Genomic DNA, 17,654 nt, shown 5'->3' on the forward strand with positions numbered 1-17,654 from the left:
AAAGAAGTTTGTTTCATATCCCAAAAAACGTGACATAAAAGAATTTGACTCTCCTTTTCAAAAATGTATTTGAATATTTGGTAATATAATTGGATCAATTATGTGAAGTTAAAATACTTAAATCAAGCGGGTCTTGTGGAGATCCCTTAACAAGATGCAATGTTTTTCACCGTGTTAATAAAAGGTCAATTTGGTTTAAACAATAATCAAGGATTAGGGAGACCTCTGCTGGCAGATCACTTGTATGGAGGTTTAAAACTAAAAGGCATTGAGAGTTATGTGCAGCGTACACTTCTCTCCTCAAAGCATAGAATACATGATCATTGATATTCTGCAATATCATGCCGTACAGCGGGGAAGAATTGTAATAATTACCTTGTCTCCACTCTATTCAGTGGAAATGTGGTCTTAACAGCAGATTTGAGGGAGATTTTTCAAGACTCAAATGAAATATTCATTTAACGTTACTCAGAGAAACATTTATTTTAATGTGATACTGATGCCTCTATAAGGACAGGAGTACGCATAAAGCTTTTGAACAGGGATTTTATTCACTCAGAATATTTACAAAGGTTTACAAAACTAAATCAAGCAAAGTGACCCCAGAATACCTAAATAAACGCAACAATAGTTGCTTTACCTTTAAACTAATTAACAGAAACTAGTTTAAAACAACACATGAGCCACCACCTCACTGCGTGTTATATACTATGCTGGCCAGTCTACAGTTAATTGCAGGGGGTGAAGACATTCCTCTTCTGTAGTTCCGACCCGAAGGCTCCCGACAACCCCCCTCCTGCCGCTGCAAAATGGAACAGTCCACTTTTCCAATTAATCTGCTTCAGGACCTGTGATCAGCTGCTCAGTCTTTTGTCAGGAGGTCGGCTGCAAACACTTTTATCAAGGTGACTTAATGTTTGATTCTGTGCACTCAAACAAATATAAAATCCTTCAAACAACTGTCTCAATTTCCCGTTGTGTGTGACGATGATGCGTTTTTTTGTTGTTGTCCCCGAGTAGCTGCCTGCGTGCGGAGGATCTGCTGAATTCCAGTTTGTAGCAGCGATCACCGGAGTCAAACTGTGTGCACAACGCGAGAATGCGTCGGCTAACGCGGTTATTCTGGATGACAGTGCTTTCATTCATCCAGAGGACAAATTGCATCACGCTACCCAACCAGCTGGTATGTCGATGAGGGAATAAACCAGTGTGGGAAGCTATGGACACTCACCTTAACTAGAGTTTCAGAAGATGGAATTTAAAATGACAATATGCTTCCTTGTGTGCAACAGCCTCTTGATTTCAGCTTTCAAATGATCTGATTTAAACAAAATCACATTGAAATTCCAATGTCGTGATCGACCAAAGATGATTTGTGTTGTCTCTGTGAGGGAAATGCACAGGGGTCACTGAAAATGGCTCGGTCATGTACACAGGTCACGTATCCTCACACAGACCTGCTGAAGTCCGCTGCTTTTATTCCCACATTATGCTGAAGAGCAGTGAGCAGCAGCTGGGGGGATGAACCCTGTAAGGACGAGTCAGACCACATCATGGGATTCTGCTGGAAAAACTGTCTCTGTGCTTTTTGGAGGTTTGAAGACGGGGAAAAGGCAAATGTTTTTTTTAAGATGTAAAGAATCCTCTCAACAAGCAGCGGTCTTTAGAGGATGCGAGTAGTTTTGCGTTTTGTGGTCGGAGTCAAACATCCCTTTTTCATATGCAATGGATTGTTTTTGTTTTACTTTGAGTTTCAAGATCTGCAGGAAGTGAACGGGGATCTGAAAGCGGCTTGTTTTAAACCCAGTGGCCTTTTAGTTTGTTCAGATTTTCCCTCCACAGTTCACCCACCTCTAAAGGGCTGTTATGAACACGATAAGACGATAGAAGTTGTACGACGACAAGAAATCCTAATTCAAGGTTCACCACTAACCACCAAAATTAAACTTGTGTGTGTTGGTACTTTATGGCCGGTTTAATACTTGCCTGCCTTTGTTGTTTCTGTATTAGTGAGACGGACAGCTGGAGGTCGTGTGGATTTCTTTGTTTGTAGAGCCATTCTTTCCTGGAACCGTCTTAAAGATAAGGATTGTTTTCCTGACCCGCTTCCTCTCTGTAAATGTGCTTTATGAGCTCCAACGCAACGTCCTGTCAAAGATCGCAGTTTAAAATGTCTTTATTCTTTCATGCTCTGCAGTGAACATTTTAGTTTAGTAAAAGTACAACTAAGAATTACCATCTAAAAATACTTTATTGCCAAAAGTGTTCACTATGCAGGCTGGCACATTACAGATGGATTACGATTGATTGGTCTGCACATCCCTTTATTATTGCCATTAAAGGCAGTTCGAATTAATTTACAAAGTATTACCATGTTCTCTCTCTTACACTACATCAGAATATGTTGTATTTGTAATCAGCAAAGTAACTTCAGCTGTAGAGTAATAAGTACAAAAGTTTAATTGTGGAAGTATAAAGTGGCAGAGAATTAAATTAAGTAACCTCAACAATCTGCAGCCTTGTTGTGTTGTTATTGTTGTTGTGTCGGTCCAGTGCACCCAACATTCCGTTTACTCCTAAATGTCGGACTGCACCTTTAACGCCTCTGTGGCGGTGTTCCTCCAATTAGCGTGAAGGTGGAGCTCAGGGAGCGACCTACACCCGACACGCCGTCCGGATCGGATCGGATCTGCTTTCTGTGTTTTCTCCCGTTTCCTGACGGCGGAGAGAGAAGAAGTCAAAGCGCGTGAAGTCGCTCTGTGATCCCAGACCGCCGACCGGGTCCGGTGGCGGTGGAGGAGGAAGATTTCCCGATGATTGAAGTATCGATCCCTTCGATGGAGAAGGAAGTGGATGAGTCCGGGAAGTCCCGCAAGGTGAGGGAAGGATTCGGCTCTCTGCTTCTCTCGGCGGAGGGACACCGCTTCACCTCGGTGTCCCTCCGCGTGCACGCGTTCCTCTTCGGCTGCTGCGCGGTGCCGTAGTTTTGTTGCTAAAGGTGAAGTGCGCCACCGGGTGAGAAGAGGGGGAGGTGAGCCGTGTGACCAGCAGGTAGAAGAGGGGGAGGTGAGCCATGTGACCAGCAGGTAGAAGAGGGGGAGGTGAGCCATGTGACCAGCAGGTAGAAGAGGGGGAGGTGAGCCATGTGACCAGCAGGTAGAAGAGGGGGAGGTGAGCCATGTGACCAGCAGGTAGAAGAGGGGGAGGTGAGCCATGTGACCAGCAGGTAGAAGAGGGGGAGGTGAGCCATGTGACCAGCAGGTAGAAGAGGGGGAGGTGAGCCATGTGACCAGCAGGTGAGAAGAGGGGGAGGTGAGCCATGTGACCAGCAGGTAGAAGAGGGGGAGGTGAGCCATGTGACCAGCAGGTAGAAGAGGGGGAGGTGAGCCATGTGACCAGCAGGTAGAAGAGGGGGAGGTGAGCCGTGTGACCTGCAGGTGAGAAGAGGGGGAGGTGAGCCATGTGACCAGCAGGTAGAAGAGGGGGAGGTGAGCCATGTGACCAGCAGGTAGAAGAGGGGGAGGTGAGCCGTGTGACCTGCAGGTGAGAAGAGGGGGAGGTGAGCCATGTGACCAGCAGGTAGAAGAGGGGGAGGTGAGCCATGTGACCAGCAGGTAGAAGAGGGGGAGGTGAGCCATGTGACCAGCAGGTAGAAGAGGGGGAGGTGAGCCATGTGACCAGCAGGTAGAAGAGGGGGAGGTGAGCCATGTGACCAGCAGGTAGAAGAGGGAGAGGTGAGCCATGTGACCAGCAGGTAGAAGAGGGGGAGGTGAGCCATGTGACCAGCAGGTAGAAGAGGGGGAGGTGAGCCATGTGACCAGCAGGTAGAAGAGGGGAGTACATATAATCAACAAGTGATATTGTTGGATTATACATTTAAGATAAAACTGTATAGATGAATGTGTTTCAGAGTTAAATATAACTACGTAGCACCACATTCAATTCATTCATGTGGATTTACATAAATTACGATTGCTTAACTGAAAAAAAACATAATGCATGACTGTTTTATTGTTACTTCTTCCTCACAATAAATAATTAACCATGAGGAAGTAGCCACAATACATAAAGACTCCACTACAAGTAAAAATCATGCATTCCAAAAATTAAAGTGAGGTTAAAGTTCAAACGTATTGGCAAAGAAAATTATGATTTTTTATATAATATATATATATATATATATATATATATAAATACACACACACACTAAAGTAAATCCATCTTATTGCAAAAGTGAATAAAGCACAGGACACCATAAAAACAAAGATGTTCCAAGTCATATCTCGATAATTATACCAATGTTTGAATCAAAGAGTCACGTGAGAAATCAGAAGTGCTCATATAAACGAACTTGAGGAACAGTAGGATGCATCTTAATGCTTGTTTGTCTGCACATTTATTTAGAATACAAATGAAGCTCTACACCTCCTCCTGCTGCACGAATGATGTCATGGTATTATGATGCCAACTGCAGAGGAATTGCATGCTAAAATAGTTCTGTAACATTTTAAGATTTGAGTCCTCAATTTTAAATGCTGAAATGTTTTTTTTAGTTTTTACACCAAATTTGTACACTAATTTTGAAGTTGCGTCATATGTGGCATTTATTCAATTTTATATTTAACACACATATATAAATATATAAAATACATTTTAAAAGCATTTTAAATACCCCCCCTGGCAAACAATAACTTTAATAAATGACAGATTGTGATTAAATCCTCTGTCTGCTTTCTGTTTGCAGCTCTTCAGAGTGGAAGTCTTGTTTAACGGGAGGAAACATTTTGTGCTCCGAAGAAACAGCGAATTCCAGACTCTGCACCGAAAAGTGAGCTTCTTTAAAGTCACCATGGATTATTATATGGACTATTTCCTGTACGGAGGGAACCCTGCATATTATGCTATGAGATGCTACAGAATAGTTGTAGATGGATGCACATTTGGTTTACAGTTCAGCTTTATTGGCATTATAGAGTGTAAAAAGTAGAGTTAACAGTGTACAAAGCGCTTCTTTGCAAAGATAATTTAAAGAATATTTTTGTTGTACCTGCAGCTTCGGAAGATCATCCAGACTCCAGATCTCCCGAGCAAAAGGAACCCCCATCTGAGGACCAAACCGCTGCAGCAGAGGAGCCAGGAGCTTGAGGACTACGTCCAGGTAGCTCGCCCATATCAGTGCTGCTGAAGTGCCGCTGAGCAGGACGGGAATCTCTCTCGATGCTTCATTTGTGCGCAACTTTTTCAGAACAGAAGCTAAAATGATTTATAAGATGAAAACCAGAGAGGAGGAGGAGAAGAAATAAATAAGAAAAGTAAAAGAAGACGAGTTGAGACACGGAAGACTATATAAAACAAAGGGAAAAAACAATGTAAATCTTTTTAGGAATATGTAGCGGCGGTCTAAGAGTCGAGGAGCAATAACATCAAAAGACACCAAAAAAACACAACATTCTGCTTAAGTTCTGACATCACACATGACACACATTTTAGCCCAAAAAACACATTTATTAAGGGTTGTTCTCTGTTGCTTAAGGACATAATTTACCAAAATGAAGACGTGCCGCAGGTGCTGCTGGACTTCCTCCACCTGAAACACTTCCACACGGGGAACAAGGTCAGCAGCATGGAGTAAGTCCTTCACTCTGCTTACATCCTCTTTGGATTGTGGACAATACGGATACATAATAAAAAAAAAAAATAAAAATAAAAAAAATATATATATATATATATTACAGAGACACACTTTTCTTCTCGTGTTTTCATTATTATCATTATTAAAGGAAGGCCAGTAGTGTGGTGTGTGTGTGTGTGTGTGTGTGGGATCATTTCTAAAAAAAAGGGAAGTTATACTTAAGTAAAGTACATAGTAAAGTAGCATCTGTACTGTTTCTCTGCCGTTGTGCACACGTATGTTGACCCTTTATTTTGAAAGTGTCTCCAGGAAATCTGTAAAAGTTCTGTTTTATTTCAGATCACTTGATGATTTGGACAGTCGAGATTACAGGTGAGAGCTCTGCAGCCATTTGTGTATTAGGTGCAGCTGATGTGGGAGGAACCACACAGCACCATCATAGTAGTGAGGACACAAGCATTAACGACTGCTACATCAAAACGTTCTGCATATACTGAGGGATTTATTTCTTTTTAATCCAGCAGGTGTCATGATTTTTAAAAACTCAAGAGACAGGAAAAGAAACTACAGTAACATCCGTGTAAAGAGCAACACAAGCGTCAAACCGCTAACATGCACTGCATTTCATTCAAGCTCCGCATATTGACGAGGGAATTGAATTTATTAACCAGCTACCCTGATCTAATTTATTAACCGTAATGCCACTCGTAAAACTGTGAAAAAAGCAGCTAATCCTCCTTAACGTTATTATAAAGTATGATATTATTTCTCCTCTGGTATTGTGCACAGTGAAAAAGCATTGATGGAATTTCAAGTCAAGGCATAACAAGTAGCGCGTAGTTCTACTTTTATAGATCGTCTTAAAGTCCGAAGGGTCGATGTTGCCCGACACTAACGCGTTACTTTTGTCTCCTCCAGTTATCCGTTACCAAATCAGCGAGTGGCGGGATTCTTTTTGGATCCGTACCTCTCCGACCGCGCATCGGGTAGGCCGACCCCGCGTCCTCGTGTAGCCGCGAGTGTCACAGTGTGACGACCTTGGTAATGACCTTAAGCCCTCGTCTCGTCCTGCAGGTCTCCCAGATGTCGTCGTGGACGGCGTCCTTCAGGGTCTCTATCCCCGCGACGTCCGGGTCAGCTTCACAGAGACCGACCCCGGCACGTCTGTGTAGGCCCGAAGTCACGGATAGGATGATGGGCGAGAAGCATGTACAATACAGCCAAACCGCCGTGCCTGAAAGGAGGAGTAAAGAAAAAAACAGCCAAAAGGAATCATGGAATTTGGTGTGGGTGTTTTTTAGTTTTTTTTTTACTAGAGCAGTGTGGGGCTGTAGAACATGACTTGTAATCCAGGCAGCAGAAGTTTTTTTTTTTTGTTTAGGATATATTTTGTCAGTAGATTCAAACTTTGTTTGTCAAATTCGTATATATTTGTAAGGATTTTAGTTCATTAAGACTGAATTGAATGTATGTATATTCATATATGTCAGGGTCAGGTCAATGGTTAAGACTATTTGTCAGCGTAAACAAATCATTTGAGTTATGTACTTTTGTATCACGTTTATACTGAAATTATAATGATCTAACACGATGCCTCTTGTTTCTCTATCTAAACCTGAGCTGAAGAAGCATGTGATGTTTTTCCCATTAAAACATTTCTTACACATTTTAATTTATATTCCTATTTCAAAGTTTCCTTTAGTACGTCATTAACATACATGAGTGAATGTTGATTTAATAACCTTTTCATGAGAAAGACCACTTTTTCTTCATTTCATTTCTTTTATAACAGAAAATGTTAAGTTTATTTTTACAAAATACTTTCAAAAGGAACATCAGGAATGGAAATGCCAGAATATATACAGATTCTTAAAACAAATATCAGTTAAATCAATAAATTGTTCCATTAGAATAGAACTGCTTTCAAAAGGAACATCAGGCATCAAAATGAAATCCTCAATCAACTGGATCAGAAGTTCTTGAGACCTTTAGCGGACAGGGTGGGTCATACAGAAGAGTCATTAAAATACAGAAATAATTTCTTTAAAATGTAAACATTGGTACTTCAATCTGAAAGTTAAATATCCAGGTTGGCTCGTCTAATTTTTGGGGGGATTCTTTGGAATCTTTTTACATTTGTCATTTCAACACATCTAAATCCCTCGTGTCCCAATAATCCACCATATATACTTAACAGTTTTAATGGGGTCCTTTTTTCCTTTTTCCAACAAACGAAAAATAAACACGCTTTTATTTATTTTGCCTACAGCATCATCACAAAGCCTTTTAAATGACATTTTTAAGATAATGAAAGCTTTCTTGGGCTCCACATTATCTTTACCTTGTTTCTCTACCGCCTAGCTTGCACAATGACGGTCACAACAAGGATGGGGAGCACAAACTGGCCGATGACCACAAAGGAGATGAAGTATATCGGAGAGAGCCACCAGAGGTAGTGTGCACACTCTGCAGGACCGCACTGCTTCACTGCTTTTCTGTCGGGTGCTGATGCGTGCGTGCGTGTGTGAGTGCGTGCGTATGTGTGTGTGTGTGTGTGTGTGTGTGTGTGTGTGTGTGTGTGTGTGTGTGCAAACCATCATGATCACGCCCCAGTCCTTCCTAGTGAACTCCAGCGAGAGTTTGAACAGGGCTCTGGCGAAGTCCTTGAAGTTAGCGTGCTCGTTTAATCCGAGGCACAGGACGTCCTCGGTGCATTCTGAGAAAAAACAACGTGCACGATTCAGACGCCAACTTCTGCACTTTTTGAACATATCGATGGCGATAGAGAGATAGCGAGTAGACCTCAAATATTCTGTGTACTATTCCGTCAGGATGAGCTAAGACAACATTGGCCAACGACACTGAACTGTTTCTGATGTAGTTACTACTACTAGTTTAGCATTCTTGGTTTCCTTAGCAACAATAGGTTTTGGGGGTGAGCTCTGGGGCCGCGACCTTCGCTGTGAGCCTTCGTGCATGCGTTTGTTCTACTGGCAGTGTGATTGACCTAGATGGCCAAACAACTTCACTCCCAGTGCAGCGTAGATCAAAATAGAATAAGATCAAAAGAGACCATTTTCAATATTAAACAACATTAACATGCTGGGTGTCGGATTGTCTGGTGACAGCCAATGAAATTGCAGCATTTATGAACGCTGTCTACAACGCTGCATGACGGTCTGGACACAGTTTGACGAGAGAATTTATTCATTTATTTTTTATGTATTTTGTAACTGGACTATTGGACGGGACTCAGCATAAACTCCTGTTTATGCAGAAACAAAACAGTCCAGATGGTGGCGGTAATGCGCCTCTAAGATGGTTTTCCAACCGCCAATAAACACCAAAGAAGAAGAAGCCGCCTTCGGTTTACTCCTCGATCCACCGGCGGCGCTGAATGCTGTTTGTGTGATTCACCGGGAAACTGGGTTCTCTTCCTACTAAACTTCGTTTTCGGTACGTGTCCGCTAACAGCTACAATGTTTAACTATGCAAGCTGTTATCCAGCTGACGTGTGTCGCACTTACATGAAAATACTTTTACCTGCTAAACTGAGCGAAGAGCTAATTGACACTGTCAGATTAGCTTTGATGAGCTAAAACCTACAATTCACCCTGCGTGCTGGTGCTAGCATGTTAGCTAACAGATTGTGTGTGTGTGTGTGTGTGTGTGTGTGTGTGTGTGTGTGTGTGTGTGTGTGCGCGCGCGCGCGTGTGCGTGTGCGTGCACACGAGTGTACACGTTGGCAGTAACTGAACCCCTACATTCTGTACCATGAAGTACACACTGGCAGAGAGGCAGTTTAAAGTGTTGTGATATAATCCCAGTACTCGTCTGGCGTCATCAAGGTGTAAATGTGGAGCTCATCAACTGTCAAATAAGATAAATGAACAGCATTACTGTGTTTATTTTGTCTTTACATGAATGTATATTCCTAACTATAATACAACACCTTGTAAACTAACGACATTTGGTCTGGTCATTAAGTGCCCTTTCTTCCAACTGACATTTAATGTTCAATTTACTACACTGCAACACCAAGAAAAGTGGCAGATTCTCATATTTGAGAAACTGCCTCCATCAAATGTTTTTATCAAAATAAGTGCAGATTCAATTATCGCTCATTTTCAGCTTAATCATATGAAAATGTGCGGTTATGGTTCTACAAATTTCTGTTCATTTTTCCGTTTGGCTGCAGGAGTGTGTAGGAGCATCATGTGGAGGAAGGCTTCAGCAGCAGCGCTGCTGGCATTAGCTGTTGGCTACTTCTACCACGGCAGCCCGGACCTGCCGGAGCAGTTGCTGCAGTATGTCGGCCTGCCGAGTTTACGGGCGTCACCTCAGAGTGACGGCAGCCTGGAGCAGGTGATCTCTGCCGCCTGGGAGACTCTGATCACTCTGCCGACCCGCCAGTGGAGCAAAGTGGCAGTAGGGTGAGTGTCAGAGGGTTGTAAATAAATCTATGCAAACATATACATAGGATGATAACATGTTTTAATGTTGTGCACGAGATGTCAATATTACTTCTTTTACTACTTACTACTTACCTACAAAATAAGATAAACAAATTCTCAAGACAAATTTACAAACAAATAAAAAGAGTGGTCCTCTGTATATGAATTTAAATCAAACAATACAGAAGTATTGAAGTATGTATTGTAAAAAAACAATAATTATCATTTTGTTTTGTTGTTTTTGCCAGCTTTATTCTAGTCCTTTTTCACAGATGCTAATTCCTCCAATTTGGCCAATTTCTTCTGGTCAGGCTACCAGCAGACATTGTAACGGGATGCAAGTTAATATTATTTTTGAGTAAAAGCCAGATGACGATGAAATGATAAACATTCGCAGGGTGAATGCCTGTGTGGACGTGGTCGTCTCGGGCGTGGGGCTGCTGCAGGCCATGGCAGTGGATCCCGGCGCCGGCCTGGATCACGAAGTGCTGCACTCCAAGGAGGACTTGAAGGAGTCCTTCATCCACTACATGGAGCGGGGGGCGGCTGCCGAGCGCTTCTTCAGCGACCCCGAGGCCTTCCAGAGGATCGCGCGTGCAGCAGCCGAGTACCCCGGTGCGAAGGCAAGGCGTCGCTCCCCAGACTTCTTCTGGTCGTTTTTATTAAGTCCTCTTTTTTTTAAATTGTGCTTCCTTCTAGTAAACTTTACTTTTGTCTCCTTCCAGCTGTATGTGGGAGGGAACGCTGCTCTCATTGGTCAGAAGCTCGCCAGCTACCCTGATCTAATGGTACAACATGCTTATACTTCTGTTATAGTGTCTTCTAGTCGAAGAACCGCAATTAAATAACGGTTACCGTTCAGCAAAATCGGTTTCAGCTACTTCAATCGTGTTTTGGGTGCCTCACTTTAAAAAGATCCATAGAAAACTGTACTAAAGAACAATAGAAAATGGGAAAAACATGTGTTTATCATCACTCAGAAACTCTGGCCTTTTAAATGATCACTTTAATGCCACAGGTGTTGTTATGCGGGCCGGTCGGTCCTAAACTTCACGAGATGCTCGACGAGCAGATCGTCGTCCCACCAGAGTCTCTGCAGGAGACGGACGAATTTCACCTCATCCTGGAGTACAAAGCAGGTAAAAGTCCAAACGCGCTGCATGTGTTTTACATAATTCTGTGGAGACGTGTTACTGCAGCAGCTGTGTTTGGTTCTGCTCTGCTTTTAGGGGAAAAGTGGGGTTCAACTCAGGCACCTCAAGCCAACCGCTTCATCTTCTCTCACGACGTGTCCAACGGGGCGATGAGCTCACTGGAGACGTTCGTGGCGAGCCTGGACGAGTTTGAGCCGGACCTGGTGGTCCTGTCGGGGCTCCACATGATGGAGGGCCAGGGCAGAGAGCTGTGGGAGGAGCGGCTGAAAGAGGTCAGTGGTTCAGAGCTTTTTGGTTTAACTCCACAAAAGTCATATTATACTTCATGGGTCATTAGTAAAAAAAAAAATCTCTCCGCATCGTCTGCGTTCATTGATGTCTACAATCTGTGTTACTGCAGCGAAAGGTTTTTACCCGCTTTGTCCCGGCAGGCCGTGTCAGCCATATCCGACATTCATAAAGACATTCCCATCCACTTGGAGCTGGCTAGCATGACGGACAGAGACTACATGAACAGCCTCATGCAAGAGGTACACGTGCGAGGATGCGTCGCGTCGAACCTCACGGCGGACAGTCTGCTCGAGTCCCACGAATCCGGGTCCCGTGTGTTTAATTGAAGTCCTTTGTCTGTGTTCACGTTAGCAGGTTATGCCCATTGTCAGCTCCATTGGGCTGAACGAGCAGGAGCTGCTGTTCCTCTCGCAGGCCGGCGAGGGGCCTCACTCGGAGCTGGCTGCCTGGAAAGGCGTCCCGGACGTGGGCCGGGTCAGCGACATCCTGCTCTGGATCCTGGAGCAGCACGGCCGCAGCGACCCCTCGTCCGAGGCCGACCTGACGCGCATCCACTTCCACACGCTGGCCTACCACATCCTGGCTACGGTGGACGGGTACTGGGGGAACCAGGCGGCGGCGGTGATGGCGGGAGCGCGAGTGGCCAGCACTCAGGCCTGCGGCCTCCGGTCCGTCGACCCGAGCAAAGTGGAGGTCAAGGCGCCGCTGGAGTTTCACAGCTCGCACGGAGAGCCGCGAGAGAAGCTGACGCTGAACCCGGCGGCGCCCGTGACCGCGTGGCGCCGAGGAAACGTCACCTTCCACCTGACGGTGGTGCTGGTCTGCAAACAGCCTCTGCGGACAGTGGGGCTCGGCGACGCCATCTCAGCGGAGGGACTAGTTTATTCCGAGCTAAAGACCCCGCAGCCCTTTTGAGGGGGTTTGCTTGAATGGGACGCTCCATTCGTGTGCGGAAGTCTGCAGTCGTTGGGTCCGAGTTCTCATTCAGGCCTCCGTCTCCCGAACCAGTTTCTGTGTCTTCCCTCCCGAAGCTCCAAGCTGAGTTTTAAGAATGTGAATTGAAGCTGATTGGTTTTCGGTCCTGCCTGGCGGCTCCTGCAGCCGGCTCCGGTCTCCTCGGTTCTCCCTCCTCGAGTCCCCCAGCGGACGCAGGAAACTGAGGCAGGACTTGACCTGTGACTGGGCGGCGCGGCGGCCTGACTATACGCACCGGCCGCGGCTCAAGGCCATCATCTCCAACTCCAAAGAGCCCTCCTAATTTACTCCAACCACATCTTAAGCAAACGGTGCCTTGAGAAAATAAAGTCATTTAAAAGTTATAGTTATATTCCTATTTCAAAGCCACCAAACTTAAAAACAAGCGTTCTATAGTAGAATCAAAGTGGTATTTTTGATGTTGTGTTTCTTTCACGTCAAATAGTCTTTAAGTCACTTGAAAGTTCAAGCTCTTCACGAGATGTACTTTACCTGTGACTGTCTGTACCTTAAGTTTGTGTTTTCTCATCTTTTTGCCGTATGCACTCCCACTATGAAGATGTTTGTTAACTTGTAATCTCTGTCGATTCCCAGATGCAGCGTTCGTAAAATAGTTTTTTGTCAAATAAGGAGATTCTACATTTATAAATGCAAACCTTGTTTTGGATAGATTCCTTCTTTATGCAGTAAAGAGCAGTTTCTAATGTCGGGTTGGGTCATTTAAAGTTAAAGTCATTGTCATTGCATTTAAAGGTTAAAAGTCAAGTTTTATTTGCAAATGCGGCATATGTAATCTTTGTTACTGTACTGTTTTTTTTGCTCACTGTTGCGTTTAACTTACTTTTCCCTCACTTATGAACTGTGACGATGTAAAGTAATTGGCCGGAAACTCTTAAAAACCTCCTGACTCGTACTGGTACATTATGTGGTTTATTTCTTTATTTTTCACTCTGAGCTTACTTAGAAATGCCTGCTACATGCTAGATAGACAGTGAGCCGTCAGCGCTGTGTGTTTGTTTGCCTCACGTAGCCGCTGAGGGCCTGCAATAATTAATGGAAACATGCAACAAAGCGGTGTGTGTGGCATTTTGTTTAGCAGAATAAATTCTTTGCACTAGTAGAAAGTGGCATGTGTGCCTGCAAGGGTGAATGTACCCTTAACTCCGAATCCCCCCCCCCCCTCCTCTTTTTTAGCAATTACAATCTATTCAACTTCACTCATTTCATAGTTTTTTGTTTTATGTTTTTTAACATTTGTAACTGTCAACCCATTTGAAGTGCTTGTAGTTTGTCATTAAAATATATTCGGAGATAAGAGGCTTTATTGTGGTTGTGCAGATTATTGTGCCAATTCTGAAAGATATTGTGTTAAATGATCAATTTTGTTGGTCGACTTTACATTCATTAGAAACAATTTTAGAATTATTTGTGAAGAAGAAAGTCTAAACAATCATGATCCAGTTTCTTCTTTGTATTTTCTGTTTTCATATACCTCTGAATCAAAAACCTTTTGGTTATTGGTTGAAGAAGTTTATATATAGTTGGCAAAGGGGACCACACTCTGTGTTTTGTCCTGTCCTGTTGAAGGTTATACATATTGGCATGATGTTGGTGTATATTGTAAAATATGTCAGTTTGATTACATTAAGTACACTTCTGTAGGACCCCTAAATATTGTCTCAAAGTTTAGACTCGTATGTTTTCAGTGGTATTTGTTCCTTCTGAGGTGTAGTGGGGTAGATGTTAGGGAGTGCCATGAAAAGACCAGGCTTAAAGCATGTCATTCGCTTTACAACGCGGTGTTACGCGGCTGCACCTGATTGGCTGAGAACGTTCAGTACGTGAACCAATCAAAAGCGTGTGCGTCTGTGCGCGGCGGAGGAGGAAAAGGGGGCCGCAGCGCAGCCTTCAGCGGCCGCAGCAGTCTCCTCCCCGGATACCAGTCTCCTTGCCCCGGCTCGTATATAAAGCTAGCAGGACCCTCACAAAGCCGTCCACGGCTGCTCTTTTCTTCTTGTTGATGGTCAGACTCTGCGAGCGAAGGATGAAGTTCCTTGTAGCCGTAACGCTCATTGTGGGATCTCTGATTTTTCTCGCTTTCCCAAATGGCTCCTCTGCTGACGACAAGAAGAAAGGCCCCAAAGTGACGGCGAAGGTAACGTTGGGTTCTACCGCACAACCACCGCTAGCTTGCATGCTAGCAGGACCTGCAGGAAAATCCAATATCTCCTTCCCTGTAGTCAATGCTAACCGTTAGCTGCAGACCGATGAGCCACGTCACACCACGATTAGCAAACAAACCGGGAGTGAAAGGCTCGTGTTTATCTCGGAGACTAGTCTGGAGTAGTAAGGCTCACGTTAAGCAAAGCAATTGTGTACATTTATCGGTGCATAAAAGCCAGTTAATATGCAGCTATGAAATGGGTATAAATTGCCGTCTCCTGGTTAATCCGAGCCGAGCTGGCTAACCTCGGTTCAAGCTAACGTAGCTAACATCAGTTGGAGCTAACGTAGCTAACATCAGTTCGCCTTATCGGTAACTGGATGTGTTTATTGCCTCTCCTCCATGTGACCTTGCTGTACAGTCTGAGGTACCGATGAGTCGTCCGTCGGCGGCAGCTCGGTGACGTGTTCCCGGGTCTGGCCTTGTGATCTCTGGGTGCATCACATTTGTCCACGTCTACAGTTGTGCGGAAGCTCTGAGCTGGTCAGCGTCTGACCCGCTTTGTTCCTCAATGCAAATCTCACTATTGCTCCTTCATCACATGGACGTACATATTATTGTGAACCATAAGCCCAAACCCACTCTTTGTATATAACGGACTCTTCGGGTAGTTAGTCAGTCATTTAATGTCTGCAAACTCGATTCAAAGCTTTATGTTGAATGCACAATATATTACCGTATAGACTCTTAAGGATTATTTCGTTAAAATGCTTTTAACTGCATCATATGAGAAAGTCTGCAGGCGATCGCTTCAAGAAAGAAAGGTCGAAAAATTAAACCGTATGTTGTGAGTAGCTTTTATATTAAGACATATCAATGAGGAAAAGATTGGAAAGTATGCACCTAACTATAAAAAATGATTTAAAGATGTATTCTGAATGATAATTGGTAATTGTTGTTACTACTAATGATACAAAATAATAAATACTATTGTGAGAATAATGAAATGCATTTGTTATTCCAACATGAGAGTAAATATAAAGGCTTTTCCTTTTATCCCTTTTCAGGTTTTCTTCGACATGAAAGTCGGCGATGAGGAAGTTGGGAGAATCGTCATTGGGGTGTTTGGGAAAACTGTTCCCAAGACCGCAGAAAACTTTATCGCTCTGGCAACAGGAGAGGTGAGAAAATCAGTTCATTTTTTGACGTTTTGCAAACTAAGTCATTTCTTTAGTTTTTTTTTTACAAAAAATAGTTCGTCTAGCTTGTAGTGTGTACTCTTAACTTGTGCTCAATATATAAACACACTTCAAATAAGTCCATTTGACTTTCTAAAGGAAATGACTGTAGCAGCTGAGCTCCCTTTTCTGTTTATTCCCACTGAACAGAAAGGATTCGGTTACAAGGGCAGCAAATTCCACAGAGTCATCAAGGACTTCATGATTCAGGGTGGAGACTTCACCAGAGGAGACGGCACCGGCGGTAAGGCGGCCACCGGCGGTTTGTCTGCAGGAACCAACTTGTTCATGCTCCTGTATAAGCACTGAAGATGATCTAGAACTTTGTCCCAAGAGGTATTTCACAGCTGGTACTAGTTGTTAGGTTAGTACATTTGGCAGATGCTCCCATTCCGGATGACTCCGAATGAGAAAATGTCATCAGATAACGTGAAGGGTAAACATTTGGCTGCAATCAGTCATCCAAGTGAAGCGCGACCGTCTCTGCAGGGAGGGAATGTTTGTTTGTGGAAGATACTCAATCAACTTTCACGGATTTGAAATCAAATGTGTCTTTGTCTGTCGTACAAGGCAAGAGCATCTACGGAGACCGTTTCCCCGATGAGAACTTCAAGCTGAAGCACTACGCCCCCGGCTGGCTCAGCATGGCCAACGCCGGCAAAGACACCAACGGCTCCCAGTTCTTCATCACCACCATTCAGACTCCGTGGCTGGACGGCAAACACGTCGTCTTTGGCAAGATTCTGGAGGGGATGGTGAGTGTCTGACCGCGCCGCTAACGCACAAAAGACCATGATGATGATTATAAAACACTAATGTGGCGCAGCGCTGAAAGGAACTATTCTGCCAATTAAGTACTTTTATTTGAATTCTGTATGTTTGCAGTACGTTTTACAAACATGACTGTCTAATATATAGTTATTTCTTTTACGTTTTGATTAAGCTGTTACAATTTACATCTTTTTAAAATGACTTTGAAAACTCATTCTGATCCTTTTTTTTCTTTTTTATTTTTATTTCTTTAAATCGTCCAGGATGTAGTGAAAAAGATCGAAAGCACAAAGACGGATGGCCGCGATAAGCCCCTCAAAGACGTCGTCATCCACGACTGCGGCAAAATCGATGTGGATCAGCCATTCGCGGTGCCCAAGGAGTAGTGGAGATGCTGCTGGGGGAGACCAGGACTGGGGATGGGGGGGGGGTGGGGGGAGAAACAAAAGAAATCTTGCCGGCAACCTTGTATTATCACTAACAGCCCCGTGGCCCCGGGTCACGGGTCACTGCGGGTCACCGACTGCCACCTCAAAGCGTCGGCCAGCATTCGCATGGAGAAATCCCGACGACACACTGGGTCCATTTACCAACGAGCATTCCAAGGTGCACTTCACTGGTCGTTGTTGTTTTTGTAAAAAGAGATCTGAAATAAAGGTTTCAATTTTTTGTTAACTTGCGGAGTTGTTCATTAGACCGACCGGTCACCAGCACCAAAAATAATTCTTTGCTGTATATGTGGATGTTCAGCGCTTTTTCCTTTCCCTCTTTACTCTGAATGTTGGCACAAACGCGTGACTTTTTGAAATTAGGCAACCGTACCTTAAACTGAAATCTAGTCAAGAAAACATTCTTGAGATTAATTTGCGGATATAGTGATTTTTTTTATTCTATCAATGCGGGTGTTTAGTGTCAGACTGGTACAACACTGGGAACCCTCCACTGACCAGTCATGTTCATCTGTCGTCCACTAGA

At 43.9% G+C, this 17,654-nt stretch overlaps 3 protein-coding genes across 6 annotated transcripts; all 3 read left to right on the forward strand.

Moving 5' to 3' along the window:
- The first annotated feature begins 563 nt into the window (after positions 1-563).
- snx22 (sorting nexin 22) lies at positions 564-7,304 on the forward strand. Of its 3 annotated transcripts, none has more exons than XM_040163758.2 (7): positions 564-2,876; positions 4,745-4,828; positions 5,054-5,158; positions 5,534-5,628; positions 5,972-6,004; positions 6,551-6,618; positions 6,707-7,304. In XM_040163758.2, exons 1-7 carry the CDS (start codon positions 2,814-2,816, stop codon positions 6,802-6,804), a joined length of 546 nt encoding a protein of 181 aa, XP_040019692.1. In that variant the 5' UTR covers positions 564-2,813; the 3' UTR covers positions 6,805-7,304. The 3 variants fall into 3 exon arrangements, with proteins under 3 accessions (XP_040019692.1, XP_040019693.1, XP_040019694.1); XM_040163759.2 differs by having other exon boundaries at positions 5,567-5,628; XM_040163760.2 differs by lacking the exon at positions 6,551-6,618.
- Positions 7,305-8,561: 1,257 nt separating this feature from the next.
- On the forward strand, positions 8,562-13,821 carry adpgk (ADP-dependent glucokinase). Of its 2 annotated transcripts, none has more exons than XM_040163054.2 (8): positions 8,562-9,088; positions 9,831-10,065; positions 10,484-10,709; positions 10,812-10,874; positions 11,105-11,225; positions 11,316-11,512; positions 11,672-11,770; positions 11,883-13,821. In XM_040163054.2, the coding sequence occupies exons 2-8, from the start codon at positions 9,848-9,850 to the stop codon at positions 12,444-12,446; spliced, it is 1,488 nt and encodes a 495-aa protein (XP_040018988.1). In that variant the 5' UTR covers positions 8,562-9,088; positions 9,831-9,847; the 3' UTR covers positions 12,447-13,821. The 2 variants fall into 2 exon arrangements, with proteins under 2 accessions (XP_040018988.1, XP_040018989.1); XM_040163055.2 differs by having other exon boundaries at positions 8,577-9,088; positions 11,886-13,821.
- A 535-nt stretch (positions 13,822-14,356) lies between these two features.
- ppib (peptidylprolyl isomerase B (cyclophilin B)) lies at positions 14,357-17,354 on the forward strand. Its single transcript, XM_040163056.2, has 5 exons — positions 14,357-14,661; positions 15,738-15,851; positions 16,059-16,152; positions 16,479-16,663; positions 16,943-17,354. Exons 1-5 carry the CDS (start codon positions 14,527-14,529, stop codon positions 17,063-17,065), a joined length of 651 nt encoding a protein of 216 aa, XP_040018990.1. The 5' UTR covers positions 14,357-14,526; the 3' UTR covers positions 17,066-17,354.
- The last annotated feature ends 300 nt before the right edge of the window (positions 17,355-17,654 follow it).

This window comes from Gasterosteus aculeatus, chromosome X (genome assembly GCF_964276395.1).
Source record: "Gasterosteus aculeatus chromosome X, fGasAcu3.hap1.1, whole genome shotgun sequence".
NCBI classification, from domain to species: Eukaryota; Metazoa; Chordata; class Actinopteri; order Perciformes; family Gasterosteidae; genus Gasterosteus; species Gasterosteus aculeatus.